This window comes from Lutra lutra, chromosome 3, assembly GCF_902655055.1.
Source record: "Lutra lutra chromosome 3, mLutLut1.2, whole genome shotgun sequence".
NCBI classification, from domain to species: domain Eukaryota; kingdom Metazoa; phylum Chordata; class Mammalia; order Carnivora; family Mustelidae; genus Lutra; species Lutra lutra.
In genome coordinates, this window is record NC_062280.1 from 9,894,213 (window position 1) to 9,912,819 (window position 18,607).

Genomic DNA, 18,607 nt, shown 5'->3' on the forward strand with positions numbered 1-18,607 from the left:
CACCTAGGTGCCCCCTAGAGTTTTTTCTCCTTAAAACAGGAGAAAAACTAGCATATTTGTATGCTAAAGAATTGATTCCATGGAAAAGGGGTGTGGAGAGTTACTGGAAAACTTGATTTCTTAGACATTTAAGACTGGATTTGTCTCCTTATCCTGGAGGGTGTTGTACATACCCTCCAGTTTTAGGTTTTACCTATTCTTCATCTTCCTTTCCAAAACTGCTGGATTAAATAGAGCGTATCAATTAAGTATTCAAAGAATATTTACTGCTACCTCTTGTAACTTGTATAGAGAATTTGATTTCTCCACTTTCCATATCACCACAGAAATCTGATCCAACTTACCAAATGCCTCCATTCACAAATTATTATCCAGCAGTCAAAATGAAGTAATAGAGTTACAGAAAGAAAATGAATGAATCTTAGTAACAAAACGTCGAGTGAAAATGACCAGTGGAAGAAGACCACATATAGCATGATATCCTTCTTTAGACTGTTTAAATACAAGCAAAATTAAACAATATATTGCTTAGACATACTATATATGTGATAACATGAATGCAAAAGTACGGAATTTAGGATAATGATGACCTCTGGGAGGAAGACAAGAAGACAGGGAGAAAAGGAGCACATAGATCTAAATCGCTGGTAATCTTCTCGTTCAGTGGTTCTCAAACTTGAAGGTGCATCAGAGTCACCTGGATTGCTCATTAAAACCTGCATGGCTGGGTTCCACCCCTAGAGTAGGTGGGGCGGGGGGCGGGGTGTGTGGCCTGAGACGGTGCAGTTCTTTTTTTTTTTAAAGATTTTTTTTTTTTTAATTTATTTGACAGAGAGAAATCACAAGTAAGCAGAGAGGCAGGCAGAGAGAGAGGAGGAAGCAGGCTCCCCGCCGAGCAGAAAGCCCGATGTGGGGCTCGAACCCAGGACCTGGGATCATGACCTGAGCCGAAGGCAGCGGCTTAACCCACTGAACCACCCAGGCGCCCCGAGACCGTGCAGTTCTAACAAGGTCCCCGGGGCTGCTAATGCTGCTCTTCGTAACCTGTTAGAGACCCGCTTCTGGTTGTTAGGTTGTGGGTTCACAGGCGTTGGGTTGCATTTTATGAGTAAGTGAACATAGTATTTAAATGAAAAAAAAAAAATAGCCAATCGTGGGCCAAAGATGAGAGTGTTTGACGGAGCGAGGATTAATACCAAGTCTGGTCTCCGGAGGCATACTCTCCATCACTAAAAGCAAACTCGAAAAACTGCTGCTGAAGAACTGCAAGGCCACGTCAAATGAAAATTACTAACAATACTTTGAGAAATAAGGTTGAAGGTCGATTCTTGTCAGTGACGACAGACTGCATTTCACGTCTCTCGAGGGATCTCCGCGATCTTTACCGAACACCTGGCACAGAACAAATCTACCCCCTTGGCTGATGTAACAAGGTTGTGTTTAGGGAGAGGATTTCCATTAGTTTGCCGATTCTTATTCTCCCCTCAAGTGATGAGATAATTATTTTTCTCCTTTCCTCGCACCTCCTTCCAGATTTATTGTGTCCACTAGGAACTGAGATCAGACTAGGCGGATTTCAGACCCCGCGTCGGCCAGGGTGTCTGTGGAGCGCGCGCCGCGTCCCGCAGGGTGCCGGCCGCTCACCGCCTGGGGTCGGAAAGGTGCCCGAGTGTAAAACTCTCGCTCCACAAGCAAGTCGGCCTAGAGAGGAAATCAGATCCACCAAAACAAATGACAGCCCAAACGCAGGGCACACAAGATGTTACACAAGAATCCCTTTCCTAAGCTCTCCCCAACTCTGTTCCTTTAAGCTATCTTTCCCGCGCGCTGGCAAGTCCACAGCCACAACTGCAGCGGCGGGGACCGAGAGGCGGGGACTGAGAGGCGCGGCGGACGGGGGGGGGGGGAGGGTGGGCCGAGGGCCCGCGCTCCGGGCCCCACCCCGTTGGCTTTCCCGCCGGCCGGAAGCCGCGGGACGCCCTGGCTGCGCATGCGCCCCTCCCACGTGCTTCCAGGACGCCGTCTGCGGCGCTGCGGCCCGGCGGGCGACATGCTGCGAGCTTCTGTCCTCCGGCTGCTGTGGCGTCCGGGAGCCAGTGGAGGAGCCTGGCTGCTGGAGTACTCCGGCCCACGCCACTACAGTTCGGGCCCTCTGGGTGCCCGCGACGATGCTGGCGGCGCTCGCGCCTTCTTCACGACACCCATTTTCTACGTGAACGCGGCGCCGCACATCGGACACCTGTACTCCGCTCTGCTGGCGGACGCCCTGTGCCGCCACCGTCGCCTCCGAGTTCCCGGCGCTGCCGCCACGCGATTCTCCACCGGTACGGACGAGCACGGCCTGAAGATTCAGCAAGCAGCAGCCGCTGCGGGCCTGGCCCCCACCGAGCTGTGCGACCGAGTGTCTGCCCAGTTCCAGCAGCTTTTCCGGGAGGCCGGCATCTCCTCCACCGACTTCATCCGCACCACCGAAGCCCGGCATCGGATCGCTGTGCAGCACTTCTGGGGACTGCTGGAGGCCCGGGGTCTGCTCTACAAGGGGCTCTACGAAGGTTGGTATTGCGCATCCGAAGAGTGCTTCCTGCCTGAGGCCAAAGTCACCCGACAGCCGTCTTCGTCAGGCGGTTCGTGTCCTGTATCTCTAGAGAGTGGGCACCCCGTATCCTGGACCAAGGAAGAGAACTACATTTTCAGGCTTTCTCAGTTCCGAGAGCCGCTTCAGCGGTGGCTGCGGGGCGACCCTCAGGCAGTCACACCTGAGCCATTTCATCGCGCAGTTCTTCAGTGGCTGGAGGAGGAGCTGCCGGACCTGTCTGTTTCTCGAAAGAGCAGCCACTTGCATTGGGGCATTCCTGTGCCCGGGGACGATTCGCAGACCATCTACGTATGGCTGGATGCCTTGGTCAACTACCTTACTGTAATTGGCTACCCAAATGCTGAGTTTAAATCTTGGTGGCCCACCACCTCTCATATCATAGGCAAGGACATTCTTAAATTCCATGCTATCTATTGGCCTGCCCTCCTCTTAGGGGCCGGCATGAGCCCACCACACCGCATTTATGTCCACTCTCATTGGACGGTCTGTGGCCAAAAGATGTCTAAAAGCTTGGGTAACGTGGTGGACCCCAGGACTTGCCTTGATCGCTACACTGTGGATGGTTTCCGATACTTTCTTCTTCGGCAGGGCGTCCCCAACTGGGACTGTGATTACTATGATGAAAAGGTGGTTAAGTTGCTAGATTCTGAGCTGGCAGATGCTTTGGGAGGTCTCCTGAACCGGTGCACGGCCCAAAGAATAAATCCTTCTGGGACCTATCCGGTTTTCTGCACGGCCTGCTTTCCCAGTGAGGCAGGGTTGGTGGGGCCATCAGTTCGTGCTCAGGCAGAGGACTATGCTTTGGTGAACGCAGTGGCCACTTTGCCCCGGCAGGTAGCTGAGCACTATGAGAACTTTCAGATCTATAAGGCTCTGGAGGCAGTGTCCAGCTGTGTCCGGCAAACTAATGGTTTTGTCCAAAGGCATGCACCATGGAAGTTGAGCTGGGAGAGCCCAGTGGATGCCCCCTGGCTGGGTACTGTGCTTCATGTGGCCTTGGAATGTTTGCGGGTCTTTGGAACTTTGCTGCAGCCTGTTACCCCAAGCCTGGCTGATAAGCTGCTCTCCAGGTTGGGGGTCTCTGCCACAGAGAGGGGCCTTGGAGAGCTCTGTTTCTTGCCTCGATTTTATGGACATCCATGTCCTTTTGAAGGGAGGAAGCTGGGACCTGAAACTGGGCTCTTATTTCCAAGACTAGACCAGTCCAGGGCCTGGCTGGTAAAAGCCCATAGGACCTAGAAACTTAGTTCTAATTGGCTTGTAGTAAAAAAGCAAACGTGTTATTTTCTTATTTTGCATTTTCAGGAAAGTCATACTAATGTTTTCTGAAGTGCTGCATCATATGAGCACATAAACAGTGTCCCTGTGGAAAGAGATTTGTTGCCTTTCAGGTGCCTACGCCCTACTCTTCAGTTATCTGTGCTCATTAACCACTATTCTTTGTACACCAGTGTCTGTAAGATGTTTCCAGGGTAAAGATGGGTAAGAGAAAACTTTGCAGATACTGTTCCTTCTCATTGTGCTTCCTTCCAAGCCACAGTTAATGTTATTTGCCCAGACTACCTCTTACGGCTTTTCATTGGTCTGGCTTCTGCTGGGCAAATTAGTGAAGAGTGGGGGTTGGAGGCCCCCTACCTCAGCGTTTAGTAGTCAACTTTGTTATATATGTTGTGTTTCCTATTAGAAAGAGATTCTTTCATTAAACCTTTAAAAACCAGTATCCTAGACGAGGTGGTTTTTGCCCTTGTTTATATTTTCAGTTCTTAGAGCTGTTAACTCTGTACTTTGTTAGTTAATAGTCTAATAGTTGTGCTTTGTAACATTACACTTCAGCCAGTAGATGTCCCTAATGTCTCAATATTTAATTACTTGGCATTGACATTTCAGAATACTTAGAAAAAATTAGTTTTCTGCTTTCTGATTATGCAGAATTTAAACTTAAGGAAAAATTTTATTGCTTTTCTTAAAATAAGGGATAATTGTAGCCACTAGTTTCACCTAAAACAATAAAAAAAGATCAGAATCCTGTTTTTTTCAAACTACTGAAAAAGGACTTTTACTCTATTAAATGTTTAGTAAGCAATTAAGTAAATGTATCAAATTTGTTTGGACCATCTGTTATAAATTCTAAAGCTCTCGAGGTAGTTGGTATGTTAAAAATTTTAAACTTTAATAACATTAGGTTTACAGATAATGATTAAAAAATCTGTAAACGGTTCAAAATAGTTACATTTTCTTTTTATTTCTTAGTCATAATTTTGTCACCACATAGATAATTTACCTATGATTTCTTTTGGTCAATCAGAATCTATAATACAATATAGACATTGTGTAAGTAGTTTTAAATGTTAATACATTTACTTTCAAGTACTTTTTTTACTTGATTATTTCTTTTGCTTTCTTAAGTTATTAAAGCTTAAAAATTTGTGAGTACCTTATTCAGATCTGTTCTGTTGAATTTGTTGAAGGTGATGGTGCAGGGAGGAAATGAGCAGTGCTCCAGGAATCTCATACTGGATTTAGGGATCTCTCCAAGGCTCCATAAGAGAACATCACAGAGAAGATGTTAAGGTATCAATTTATACAGTGACTACAACACAGTAAGCCAGCATTATATCTCATAGGTGATTGGACAGGTAGGCCAAAGTTTGAAATGAGAACTTGCCTTGAAATATCCATTCTAAGCATGGTAGCAAGCAGAGAGGGCTCACTATGAAGTAAATTAGTGTGCTGGAAGTTCCCCCAGATTTATTCTAGGTGCTGCTATTCAGCTCCAGTTTTTGTTTATGAACCAATGTGGTGAGAGATTTCTGGTTGCTTAGAAACACTGCTTAGAAAAGAATGCTTGAAGGCATTCTAAAGATGGAAGGACCATTTCTACAAATGTTCCTTCAGACCCTCCTTATTCTTCATGATGGAATCCTGGTCTTTCCACATGACATATTCTGGTTACCTGCTGGGATAGGGCTGATTACTGGGGCTGAGGAGGGAGTATAGTATGTGCTAGGGCTGGATGGAGCAGAGTGGTGAAAGATGACATGTGTTTATATGAATGAACAAAAATGGGCTTGGAAAACCAGTGAAATGATAACCTCTGCCTTTGAAGTACCCTTAGAGCAGTCTTATTAAACCTATCATGAAAGGAGAGACAGTGTCTTCCACTTGAATGTTCTTTCCTGTGGCCTAGTGCTAGTCAGTACACGGGACCTAGGCTTGCTGGGTGTTAATGGAATTCCTTTTGTGCAGTCTGTCCTTTGTATAGGCACTTCACTGGCTACCAGAATATTTGTGATACCAAAGAGCACAAGAAAATAGAGGAACCAAAGAGTAGAGGGCATAATTAAAGAAGATAGGATACTTTGAGTGAAGAATAATGGATCTGAGTTATTCTGTGGTGCTATGGAAGGTAAATCAGTTGGATCTCTGTTGGAGGCAAGATATAGGTAAAGCCGATAGCCTTTGGGTTCTCAGTTGATGTGTTCAGTTTGATGTAACAGTTTAGGAATGGCAAGTGGAGAATAGGTGAAACTTAAAACTGGAGAGCATGTGTTTTCCAGATAGGACACCTTGTGGATCCCTTGACAGAAAGGAGGTTTCTCCCAAATTACAACCTTGAGGCTCTTAATATTCATTTTGGGGTGTTCTTGGGAGGAGAGTTGCAGGTGATAAAGCAGGTGTTCACAAGATGTCACAGTAATCTGTCAACTCAATAGGCTACCCTCCTATCAATGAAATCATGCAAGAAATTGTGGACAATGCATATGTTAGGTGGCAGTGCGGTGTATGGAGAGCCATTCTACAAGTGCACTCATAGATTAGGCTCCTCAGAAGTCTGAAGACCATGGAGGTCAAGAATAGGCAGGAATAATAAATAGATACAATCTCTAGTTTCACTGAAATTTCAGAATTCTTCTGAAGTAGGCCTCATTATTTTTCTTGACAACCTGTATGACCTCTACAGGGGCTGAGAAAGGCCTGGTAAGTTGAATATTAAGTTGATGTCAAAGTACTCATGAAAGCCTTGGGCTGTAAGGCACACATCTTTTTTTGCACAGTTATAGCTGTGGTTGGGACATAGCTCTTTATTTTTAAGTAATCTCTACAACCAACACGGGGCTTAAAATTATAACCCCAAGGTCAAGAGTCACATGCTCTGAATGAGCCAGCCAGGCACCCCCTCCTTCCCCCTGGAAATAGCTCTTTAGATCTGGGGAGTTCCAAGACTGAAGTAAAGCCAGTAGTTGGTCAGGTTGTGGATCCTTATTATCAAGGAGTATCCTTATTATCCTTATTATATTATCCTTATTATCAAGGAGATCCTTATTAAGAAGTAGCATGGGTAGCAGGTGGCAGTACCAAGCATTCAGCAGATTCCTCCTTGGGCATTATGGTAGGGATGGTTTCCTGGATCTCTGACTGCCCCACACCTAGTAAGTATGTAGTTGCATTGTTGGCCTACATTAGTGCAACCCTGAGTTATGGGGGAGGCATGCCTCTGGACTAAGGACTTAGTCCATAAAACTGCTATGTAATGATCTAAAATTGTCTCTTGGGGGCAATTACCCACTATCCATAATTCTACCAGATACAGATCAACTGTTCTTGTTGGTGAAGTCTTGGGTACTGTAAATTGTGATGGGTCCTTGCCCTCATCTTTTGGCTGAGTGAATAATATGGGTGGACCTATAAGGGTTTGGACATATTGATGGTCATGTGTCTATTTTTGCAGCAAAGGTTTACTAATTCTAAGAGCTTGGAGGGAGATAAGGGCATAGATTGGGGTAACCAAGAACATAGGGGAATCAGTTTTAGAAGAAAGCCTTTATGTCCCTTGCAGAACTAAAACACTGTGAAATAATGTTGTTTCAACACAACAGCTGGGTGGTCCTGATCCTTCGTCGTACAGAAGCTTTGCACAGCATTGGTTAATTTTTATCAGTAGGAATACACCAAATTTGGGGGTTAATACTGCTGGAAGGGCCAAACAGTAACAACCATGCTAATTAAGGTTAGTAAGTGGGGATCTGAGTCTTCCAAGAGGAATGTCTTACTCATTTTTTGAGACAGGGTAAAAGAAACCCAGCTTAAGCTACTTTCCTCTATCACTAAGAACTACTTTGAGCTGAGGGGAAGGGACTAACCAGCTTAGTGGTGAAATTGCTGCTTTCTCTTAGTTTTTTGGGAGTCCTGGGTTACCCATTACAGATCCTCTGAATTAAGAGAACCATCTAACAGGGAATAGTTGATCACAGTTAAAATACCCTGTGTAAGATTATATCACATTAATCAGTTTCTATTATATTTTCATGATGAGGAAAGAGAACTGGGAAGAGCTACAGAAGAGAGGATCTTCCTATGGCATTGATAATTAGAAATAATGTACTGTCTACTGTGCCTCTTTTCATGACTAGCTATTGAGAGTTTTAGCATACTTACCTCTTCGAAGTAAGGTGAGACTAAGTACAGAAGTTCCATCCTTGGCTGTTAACTGAATTTCACCCGCATTTGGTTTATGGCATGGATTACTCACCATAGATTCTGAAGTCCACAGCTCCTCACTTAAGAACGGGAAGGTATGAGATGTCAGGATGTCAGGAAATCAAGTGTGCCATCTGCAAGAAGAAAATTAGAGCTCCAAGGAGAGATGAGCCCTGCCTTCAAGTTATGAAGGGTTTTGGATGAAAAATCTGCAGAGAGCCTGGAAGACTCATTGGGTAAGCTGGAGGGACAGCTCTAGGAGTAACTGGAAATGGATGATGCCACCTTTCTTAGTGTATGGTATGGGGAAAATGGTACTGTCCTCCCTGTACTACTATTCCTAAGGCCATGCCTTATGCATGTACCCTTCATTAGTTGACAGTCACTGGTTTGTGGGATTTAACATGAAGATGAACCTTCAAAAACCAGTTTATGATTGACGGTTATAGATTAGAATTTGTTTTCTTAGAACATTTTTTTTTTTTTTAAAGATTTTATTTATTTATTTGACAGAGATCACAAGTAGACAGAGAGGCAGGCAGAGAGAGAGACAGAGAGAGAGAGAGGGAAGCAGGCTCCCCGCTGAGCAGAGAGCCTGATGTGGGCCTCGATCCCAGGACCCTGAGATCATGACCTGAGCCGAAGGCAGCGGCTTAACCCACTGAGCCACCCAGGCGCCCTCTTAGAACATTTAATAAAAATAAAACTATACATTTTTCTCAAAATATTTTAAAAAGTGTAATAACTTACTTTGGAAAACATTAAATAAGATAGTTTCAGTAATTTGGCTTCCTTTGAACTGGTCTAGAAGAGTCTCTTGGTTAAAAAGCTATAAATATTAAAAATTTAAAGCTAGTAAGAATGTTACACAGTTTGGGTTAAATCACTAAAATAATACAAGTAGAAGGTATTTCTTTCAAGCTGGATGAAAAATGTTAAAACTCAACCCAATAGAAGATAGGAAGGAGAAAAACAGGCAAAGAAAAATGAAAAATTTGGTAAAAGAAAACCCGCAAGATGACAGTAGAAACAAGTATAATTACAAATATTTTAGAATTGTAATAAACATCATAGGATGAATCATTCTGTCAAAAGACAGCAATGTTCATGCTTAAATTAAAAAGTTAGCTATAGGGGCACCTGGGTGGCTCAGCGGGTTAAAGCTTCTGCCTTCAGCTCAAGTCATCCCAGGGTACTGGGATTGAACCCCGCATCGGGCTCCCTGCACACCCCGCCCCCCCGCCCGTGCTTGCCTCTCTGCCTACTTGTGATCTCTGTCAAATAGATAAATAAAATCTTTAAAAAAAAAGTTAGCTATATGTAATTAAAAGGTATATGCTTGTAAGAGAAAACGAGACATGAAGAAACACTAGGCATATAAATAAACCAAAAGAAAGCTGGTACTATAATATTAATAGTAGACAGTCTATATTGAGAGGGAAAAACATTACTAAAGATAAAGTGAGACTTAATATAAAAGAAATAATGCACCAACAGGTTATAACAATTAGGAACTTGTATGATCTAAGAACATATTCTCAAAAGGTAAAAGGATAAAATTGAAAATAATAAGAAATGTTCAAGTCTGCAAAAAAAATGAAATCACCATTCATGAGTTCAGAGGAATTAGGCAATGAGAAAGTAAAAACTTAAACTGGATATTAGTACTTCAGTCTTTAATGCTCACTACTAAGTGTATCATTACTGTAAGTGTAGAAAAAAAATTTTATAGCAGGTAAGGTTTCTGACTCTAAAACTTTGACTTTTTCCATATATGCCTCTGTGAAAATAACTTGCCTTTTAAATAGAAATGTCAGCAAATATATCTGTTCAGTAGGTCCTCTCTTTGGATTAAAAGGGGAGAATATCATGGTCATAATTTTGCCACATTTTTTTGTTACTAGTTCACAGTAACAAAGGTGAAGGGAGAGAACCAATGGTTCTATGTTCCTTGATTGTGTTCTTTCATTTTCTTTTCCCATCAACTCTGAAGTATTTTTCTTTCTTTGTTTAGTTGAGGCACAGAGAGATTAATTTGGCTAAGGTTATAGCTTGTAAAACGGAAGAGCCTGGACTCGGATTTCTCTTGATGTCAGAGCTGTAGCACTAACACCACAACGAACATAATCAATCACTGAGTATACTAAGGGCATTGTATAGTGGGGAAGAGGAAGTAGTATAATTAGAGCCAAAGATGTGAAGATGAAAAGTCTAAATAAGAACCTTAATTAGGGGCTCCTGGGTGGCTTAGTGGGTTAAGCCTCTGCCTTCGGCTCAGGTCATGATCCCAGGGTCCTGAGATCGAGCCCCACCTCGGGCTCTCTGCTTGGCAGGGAGCCTGCTTCCTCCTCTCTGCCTGCCTCTCTGCCTGCTTGTGATCCCTCTCTCTGTCAAATAAATAAATAAAATCTTAAAAAAAAAAAAAGAACCTTAATTGAAAAAAAAAAAACAATGATTCAGGATGAGGAATTATTCTTAATAGCTAGGTTATGAAATAGATTGAGTGCCAAAACATGAACTTAGAAAAAATACTTAACCTTTATCATGAAATATATTTCTCTCTTGCTTTCATCATGAAATATATATTTCTCTTTTGCTTTCAGTAGTTTCCTTTATATCCTAAACCTGCTTATATGTGCTGGTGTAAACTGTTAAAAGTTTTAAATAACTATAGTCTCCTTTTCTTTTTCCTTAAGATTATTTTGTTGTTTTCAGAACACTGGTCCAAATTCTTGAATCCAACTGTTCTCTAAATGAAAGTATGCTGTCGTAAGTTTATGAATCTAAGTATTTTGAGATACCATTTTACTAATACACATTTATCTCTAAACATGTAAACATACCCATATTCAAAAGTTTTATTTGAATTGACTATTAGAGTAACGAAGCCAGAGAATTTTATTAGAGCTTACAAACACTGAAACTTTTTCATTTCATACATACAGTTTTAATACAAGCGAACTTATGAAAAGACTCATCTATTTACTAACAATTTAAATTCTATGAATTTACTGAACATTTATTGCTATATTCTTAGGTCTTTCCTAACAAGCCTGCAGAAACCATAAATGCCTTTTGGCTCCAGTTGTTACCAAAGCAAATACCACTCTGTTAGCTAAAATGCCACATATTGAATAATTCCTGGTAAATTATCTCATACATGACCACCAAGACATGTTCTAACTTCCCCTAATTAGAGATTTTATTATGAACTGCACAAAATGTCATATTTTGCATTTTTAATGATATGTACCATGTACCTATTATATTGGACATAAGCTACACCTTGAAGAAGTGTGATGAAACCCATGTTTATGTAGATCTCTACCATTTAAATTGTATTTTTAAAAAGGTATAAAAAAGTATTAAAGTCCTTGCTAACTTGGAAGCCAAGAACACCTACATCTTTATGTTTAAGCAATTTCTTCAGAGTTATGTTTAAATTCAAGTTACAAAGTTCCAAGTTAGCAAGGCATGATGGGTACTTTTTTAGTATTTTTTGCATGGTAGATTATGACTTGATAATACAATCAGACTGGTGCATTATAAAAAATATATAGCATTTTTAGGTTGTCTTAAAAATCACTTACTGAAGCAATTTATAAAGGCTTTCATTAAGCAAAGAATCTTCAATCCTGAATTTACTCCATTAACTTTTTTTTTCTCCATTAACTTTTTATATTTAAATTGCTATAAAACTTATTTTTTAAAAAAGCAAACCTTTTATTCCTGGGTTCAGTTGCATTTTATAACTCATCACTGGAATGTAATTAAATCAAGTAACAATATGTAAGAAGCCTATTTTGGTATTATAGAAGAAAAATATAAGCACTGAAATGAATTTTTGGAAATAGGTATGATTCACTACATGAAAACTGATGGCTTGATTTTCACACCATTTAAAATATGGAAGGAGTATCTTTTGCTGAATATAAAGGAAAAATTTTTAACATTCATTGTGACATTGTCTGACCTAGCATTATAAAAAAATTGTTAATAATCCTCAAATTTTTCTTATTTAAATGTTGTCCACATAAAAATCAGCCTCTAAAAGGTAGTTAATTTATAGCAAATTTTAAATAAAACATTTTCAGATGTAACTGATGTCATAAAATTAGTTTTCTATGCTAAGGAGCATATATAGGACTTCTTCCTTTTTCTGTAATCTATGAAGACTATCTAAAAGTAGAGCTATCCATTCTGGGGCACAAAAACCAATATAAATGTCTAACTGACGGTGTGTAGCTAAGTGTAAAAATTAGGCAATCAACCTGATCTCAGAAAAGCAAAGGAAAAATAGCGAAAACTTATTGCTTAACATCAAGAGTAGTGAGAAGGGGACTAGCCAAGGCCAACCAAGTTATCAAAACCCATCACTGGCAAGTCTGCAGAGGGAGATGTTTTAAATATTTATAAGTGAAGGTAGTTTAAGTTTGATCTAAAGAGTTTTGAAACAAGTCATTCTCTAAAGATAGACACATAGGCCACAGACATAAAAATCTAAATAGTAAACATAGGACTGTTGCTGAACTTATTTTCATTTTTCCTTTGCCATGGACATAAGGATATTATATGTGTTATTTTAATTGAAAGCTATTCTCACAAATGGTTGGATATAGCCTGAATAAAATAATTCCAAGGTTCACTTTAATAGTCAGCATTTAGATTGTACAGGAAAAATTTACTTGTATTAGTATCTTTTAAAAATAATTTGCTCAATAGGTCAGATACTAATAAGGATTTTAGGAAGTTTCTTTTATATATTGCTAAAAATATTAAAGTGGAAATACTGTATAGTTTGCTTGGTATCAAAGTTAGACATGTTAAAAACAAAGATCCTAAATATGGTCATCAAGCAACACATTCAAAGTATTAAAACCATCTCAAATTGTTGATGTATACTTTAAAATTATTATCCTTTAGGTATTTTCTATAAACATCAAAGAAAAAAATACGCTTTTTTGGTAATACTTTTTGTGTTAAGCATTTCCTTTATATATTATCATTTGTCATTTCAGAACTGTGAGGCTAAGGATGAGGGTTTAGTCTCCATATCTTTGTCTATTTTGATATCCTGACTTGTAGCATAAAGGACCTTGATAATTAAAAGCTAAAACATTTATCTTTTAAAGGTATTAAATTTGTTTTTGCTATTACTGGTATCTTATGTTCTCTATAAAATAAGAGCCAGATATCACAGTTTAAGCATAACAGGGTTCTGTTTTGTTGTTGTTGTTGTTTTATATTAACAACTTTCATACCATCTCCATTTTTCTGTAATTTATATCTGGAGAGAAAAATGAAGTGTTATAATCTTTATAGAATTGAATGGATGCACTGTGAAAGTATATCAGTACATTTTGGTAAAGAATACAATTGCCTAAAATAAATTAGCTAAGGAAAACACTTCACATAGACGTCTTTTTTTCGAAGGAAAATGCAATTACTCTTGGACTCTTGAAATCTATAAAAGTTTTAGAACAAAAATGCCTTGGTATATACTGAATAAGCCTGAATAACAAATACAGGATTAAAATGAAAATGCCAGACAAGTGAGTATTAAATAGAATATTTCATGATATTTTTGACTAGGGCTCTAATTATAAAATACTGTACCTTAACACATAGCATGTTACTTTCTGAATAAAGGTAGCAAAATAAAATATTCTTAATAGTTGGAGTGGACTTAGTGTGTACCAGAATAATTAATATGACTATGCTATTACATTTTATTCCTCCACCTAAATATTTTAGCCTAGAAACATTTTGGCAATATACTCAAAAAGTAGATACATCAGTGGATAATTCATTATCCTTTATGAGGCAAGATAAAAAAAAATTAAGTTATAATTGGGTTATCTTCCTAACATAAGAAGGTTTTAATATATAATATATAATAATAAGAATAATATAATTCTTACTCTTTTCTAACAGGTGCAAAATAGCTTTAGTTTTTGTAGTAGACATGAAATTAAAATAGTGAAAAAAATAACACTCTTTTCTACTACTGTGCAATCAAATTTCAGTAAATGCTAGAATAAATTTACATGTAGTTAACTTAAATGTTGCTAATTTATGTAACTTTTAATTGTTTCATTATCAATCCAGTTTTGTATATAAGGAATATGATGTTTTACAGAAGAAAGGTTGGGATATACAGTAGACAGCATTTAAAGAAAAGTTGGCATGGCCATTTTTTTATTCTAAAAAGTTCTACATAGTGCTGCATATTTTTAATTATTAAAAAACTTTCAATTCTGTAATAGCAGACAGTCATAGCTTCTTTGTACTTAAAAGGTGAAATATACTGTTATGGGTTAAGTTTTATTCAAAGTTAATGTTTGAAAACCTAGAAGCCTCACAAACTAAGACCTGAATGAAAGATAAAAAGAAATAATGATAGTGTTACAGTGTTAAAGGAAGAAATATGTATTGAATCTGACATGGTATATTCAGTGAATACTTATATACTTGCTAAGATGCTATAAGAATCCATATACTTTTGGTGTGAATGACAGAAGAGGGCCAGAGATAGAGATATCTTTAAGCATATTTAAGAATAGGGTCTACTCTGGTCATAGTAACTGGTATAAAATAAATGATCATAATATGACATTTCCAGACACTATATATAAATTATCTTTTACATATATTAATATATGTCAAAATTCCTAATGTAAATCTAGTTTGAAATGTTTTATAAAAAATATTTAATGTAAATGAAATATATATAAACCTAAATATAGCAAAGCCAAAATGATGTAGAAGCTAGAGTCTTCTACATACATTATCTCCCTAGGAAGATAGTGTTTTTTTGAATTTGCCATACTACAATAAATGGCCTGTTGCTATGCATATTCTGTATATGCCATGGTTTATGTCTACAAATATGAAACATCTGGAATAAATCTGAAAAATCCAAACACCAAAAATGTTTTTAAGGGCTTATATAGACATCATCATGTTGGTAAGATAGCCAGATGATAACCAAATTTTTCAAACTTTCTCAAAATACTTGTTATTCTGTCGATAAAATCTTTGTTCTATTTGTTACAAATTATAAGTTTATGTTACTTAAATGTGTGTAAATTAATAAAGGAAACCATGATTTTATCTTACACTTCCAGTGTTCTGGCTACTAAGATTTCTTTAATGCCCTTAAAAAAGCAAAAATATTTTATGTTGGGCACATTCAAACCCCTCATATTTGTTACCAGACCACACATGGGGCTAGTTGTTTTCTAATACTGGCTGTAATAGTTATCTAAGACTCTACTTAACAGAATCTGTAGGGGAAGGTGGAGTAAGAATGGAATCCTCTGCTCTGAAATATTTTCTAGGATGAAAGTATGGGCTTCAAGAATATCAAGGTTGCAAACCTACAGATGAAGGTTGAGAAAAGTTGCTTCTCACAGAATGTAACCTTGGTTCCTATTAAGAGATTTAAAGGAAATTAGGGTTTTAATGCATTTTAAATGGCTCTTATTTTATAATTACTTAAGGGGAAAATTTAAAATAGAGTGTTAACTGGGCCTGGATTCTGAGGAGAGGTGTGCTTTAGGAAATTCCCACTATACAGAGTCGGCTACCTTAAAACCTGCTGGGGGACCAGACTGTATCCTAGGTCTTTAACAAAGACTCACTACAAAGGATTTCTCAAATGGCCATATCTTAGTGGCATTTCTAAATTATTAGGTTATACTTCCTTTGTGTTATCCCTAAACTTTGGTAAAGATTGTTTCAAAGAAAGATTTTTGTACTTAGTTATATATAAATTAGATCCTATGGTCGAGAAAGCAACTATCCAGAGAAAATCAGGGAATTATTCATAAACTTTCATATTACTAGATTAACATTTTATCCTGCTAAGTAAAACATCCAATGAATAGACTCCGTGTCCCAACAAATGATTTTTATTTGATCCACCACTGAACATAATGATTATTAGAAGATACTGCTTTGGTCAAGATAGTTGAGAACAGGAAAATTTCAGCAAGGTGTTTTTATAATGAGTAAATGCCTACTTTAGAGCATCAGTGGTTAACAAAATCCTTTTGGCTAAAAATCTCATCATTTTTTCTGCTTTAAACTATCTGTGTTTGAATATTGTGATTCAAGTGGAATGCTTGCATCAAGCCCGAATTTATCTATTAAAACTGATTAAAACTCCAGAAATAGCATGAAGGCTAAATCAGTTGCCCAGCCTGAATCTGACAACAGAAATTTAATGCCAAGTGTCAAGTACTTCTTCTAAAAACTTAAATAGCAACATATATAGTTAGGGGAAATGAACTGAAGCTTCTAACATAAAAGGTAAAATTTCTGCAAGAGGCATGGTTGATTATGTATTCTGGTTTCTGTGATTTGGGTACAGATGCCACTCTACTGCCCTAGCAAGCCTCTGAGCATGTCTACTAACAATGTAAGAGCTTGCCAATGCTATAAGAATAGGTTAATTATCAGGAGTAAGTCATAAAAACAATAAGTAATTTTATGGTGTATCAAACCTACATGCTTCTAGGGTTAAAATGTTTTTAAATTGTGGGGTTACACAGAATTTATTCACATCACTTTAGGATAATTTGTGAAGGTACAAAATAGTCTTCTAACCAGAAAAGAAACATTTATAAAGTATTGTGAATTAAAGATAGTTATCAAAATCTGTGTTTGAGAAAATTCACTCCAATGACATCATGCTGTACCTAACCTTAGGCACTGTTAAAATTTTTGACCTAAGGAGACTTTAGTAGGCAATTATGATAATGAGCTCTTAAAATGATCTCTTTATTTTAGAATCCCACATTTTGTAAGTATAAATAGTAACATGAGTTTGGCCCTTGTATTAGGATGTAAAAAAAGAAAACTAGAATAGTCCTTTCTCAAAATAACAAGCAATACACGGAGGGTCTATACAAAGTGATAAATGTCTACGTTGCAGTTATTCGCAAGAAAAATGGAAAGGAAGAAGAAAAGCAATAAAAGGCTTGTTTTTGTTGATGGATTTTATGCTTCTCAAAACCGGTGGAAATGGCCATGTTCCCAAAATATAGAGTAGACGGTACCACTTATAGGTATCTTTTGCTGTCAGAGGAATTAGACTTCTCAGAGATAACTTAAAAGGCTGTTCTTTTCACCTTATGTTCCTTCTTATATTTCCCAGAATGCTGAAATGCACTGCACTCTTAAGGAAAATTTTTTGTTAACAATCTAAAAAATTAAATTATAGGGCAATTCTGTTTCCACTGTTTTGGTTAGGAAACTTCATACTTCAGTTACTTGCTAGAAGCATGATTAAACAGTTTCATGTTTATCATAATTTATTTTAGAATTGAAGTATTTTCTGATTCTGAATCCCAGATGCTGAAGGGATTATAACAGACATTTTGTGTTTAAGATTTAATTTGTATTAGATTTAATTTTAGTGATTCAATGGAAGATGGTCCATAACTCTTAGATTGGACAAAAATTATTTCTAAAATGTATTATGTTCTTTAAGGATCTTCCTCTCTCAGCTCTTCTACTCTCCAGAAATGACTTGCCTCCTTACTGGTGAAATTTATTAGTAATCAAAAGTTTGGGTTCTGCCACTTAATACTAATGCCATTTAGGGCAATTCTCTTACTCTAATCCTCACTTCTCTTATAAAAGTTGCCTGATTATTTCTCAAATATATTGAGTGGACAAAATGAGATAATATACACGAAGTGCTTGTAAATTATAAACTGCTATAAAAATAAGAGGTTATTGTTGCTTTGGAATAATATGGTAAGCAAAAATGTGATAATCTAAGCAAGATTTTATAGCAAATTATCAACAGTTAACACAGTTTTATAAGGAATATTATTATGGACTTTAAATAATCTTCAATGACTAAACCAAAGCTTTTCTTGAGAACTACCTAGTTATTACATAGCAAATTTAGTTACAAGGTTAAGTTACCAGTCTTTTAAGACTGATATCTTAAGAGTATTTTCCACAGCTGTAGACTTTGTAGTTTTCAAGTTAATATGATTCTGTGATTTTGTGTTTGTAACATAGGGAAATAGGCTTATACCTAAACAATTCAATTTATATAGCTGTATCAATGGCTAAACCAGAAATAATAAAGCTTCAAGGACCAAAGTAATAAAGGAATTTAGGTCTATTCCTTGAGGCTTAAACCCTTTCAGACTATAATTTTTGATCCTAGTTTAATGTTAATTTCATTTTGTAATGTATTAGTGTGTTACCAACATTCTAATTTCCCTGGGACATTCTAGGTTTATGTCTACTATATTATTAGAATTTTATTTTTGAAAAGTAGACTTTGAATAGAATGATTTTATAGGTCTATTGGTAAGATCAACTTCTTTATTGGTTAATAAGTACATATTTCAAAAATTGTATCATTTAATTATTTTTAGTGTCCCCTTTCACTCTCAAGTGTCCTGATTTAATGATGAATATATCATTTCCTCATATAGTAAGAACTTGGGGCAGAGATTAGCAAAGTTGAAAATGACTTCTACAAAGAGAAGTGAAAGCAGAACTTCC

General features: G+C 37.6%; 1 protein-coding gene across 1 annotated transcript; it reads left to right on the top strand.

The window, feature by feature from the left end:
* Positions 1–2,003: 2,003 nt before the first annotated feature.
* On the top strand, positions 2,004–4,966 carry MARS2 (methionyl-tRNA synthetase 2, mitochondrial). The gene has a single exon (XM_047720669.1). The coding sequence runs from the start codon at positions 2,051–2,053 to the stop codon at positions 3,833–3,835; it is 1,785 nt and encodes a 594-aa protein (XP_047576625.1). The 5' UTR covers positions 2,004–2,050; the 3' UTR covers positions 3,836–4,966.
* The last annotated feature ends 13,641 nt before the right edge of the window (positions 4,967–18,607 follow it).

Bases quoted from the DNA above. Each gene is read 5' to 3' on its own strand.
- MARS2 (XM_047720669.1), top strand. From the start codon at position 2,051: ATGCTGCGAGCTTCTGTCCTCCGGCTGCTGTGGCGTCCGGGAGCCAGT.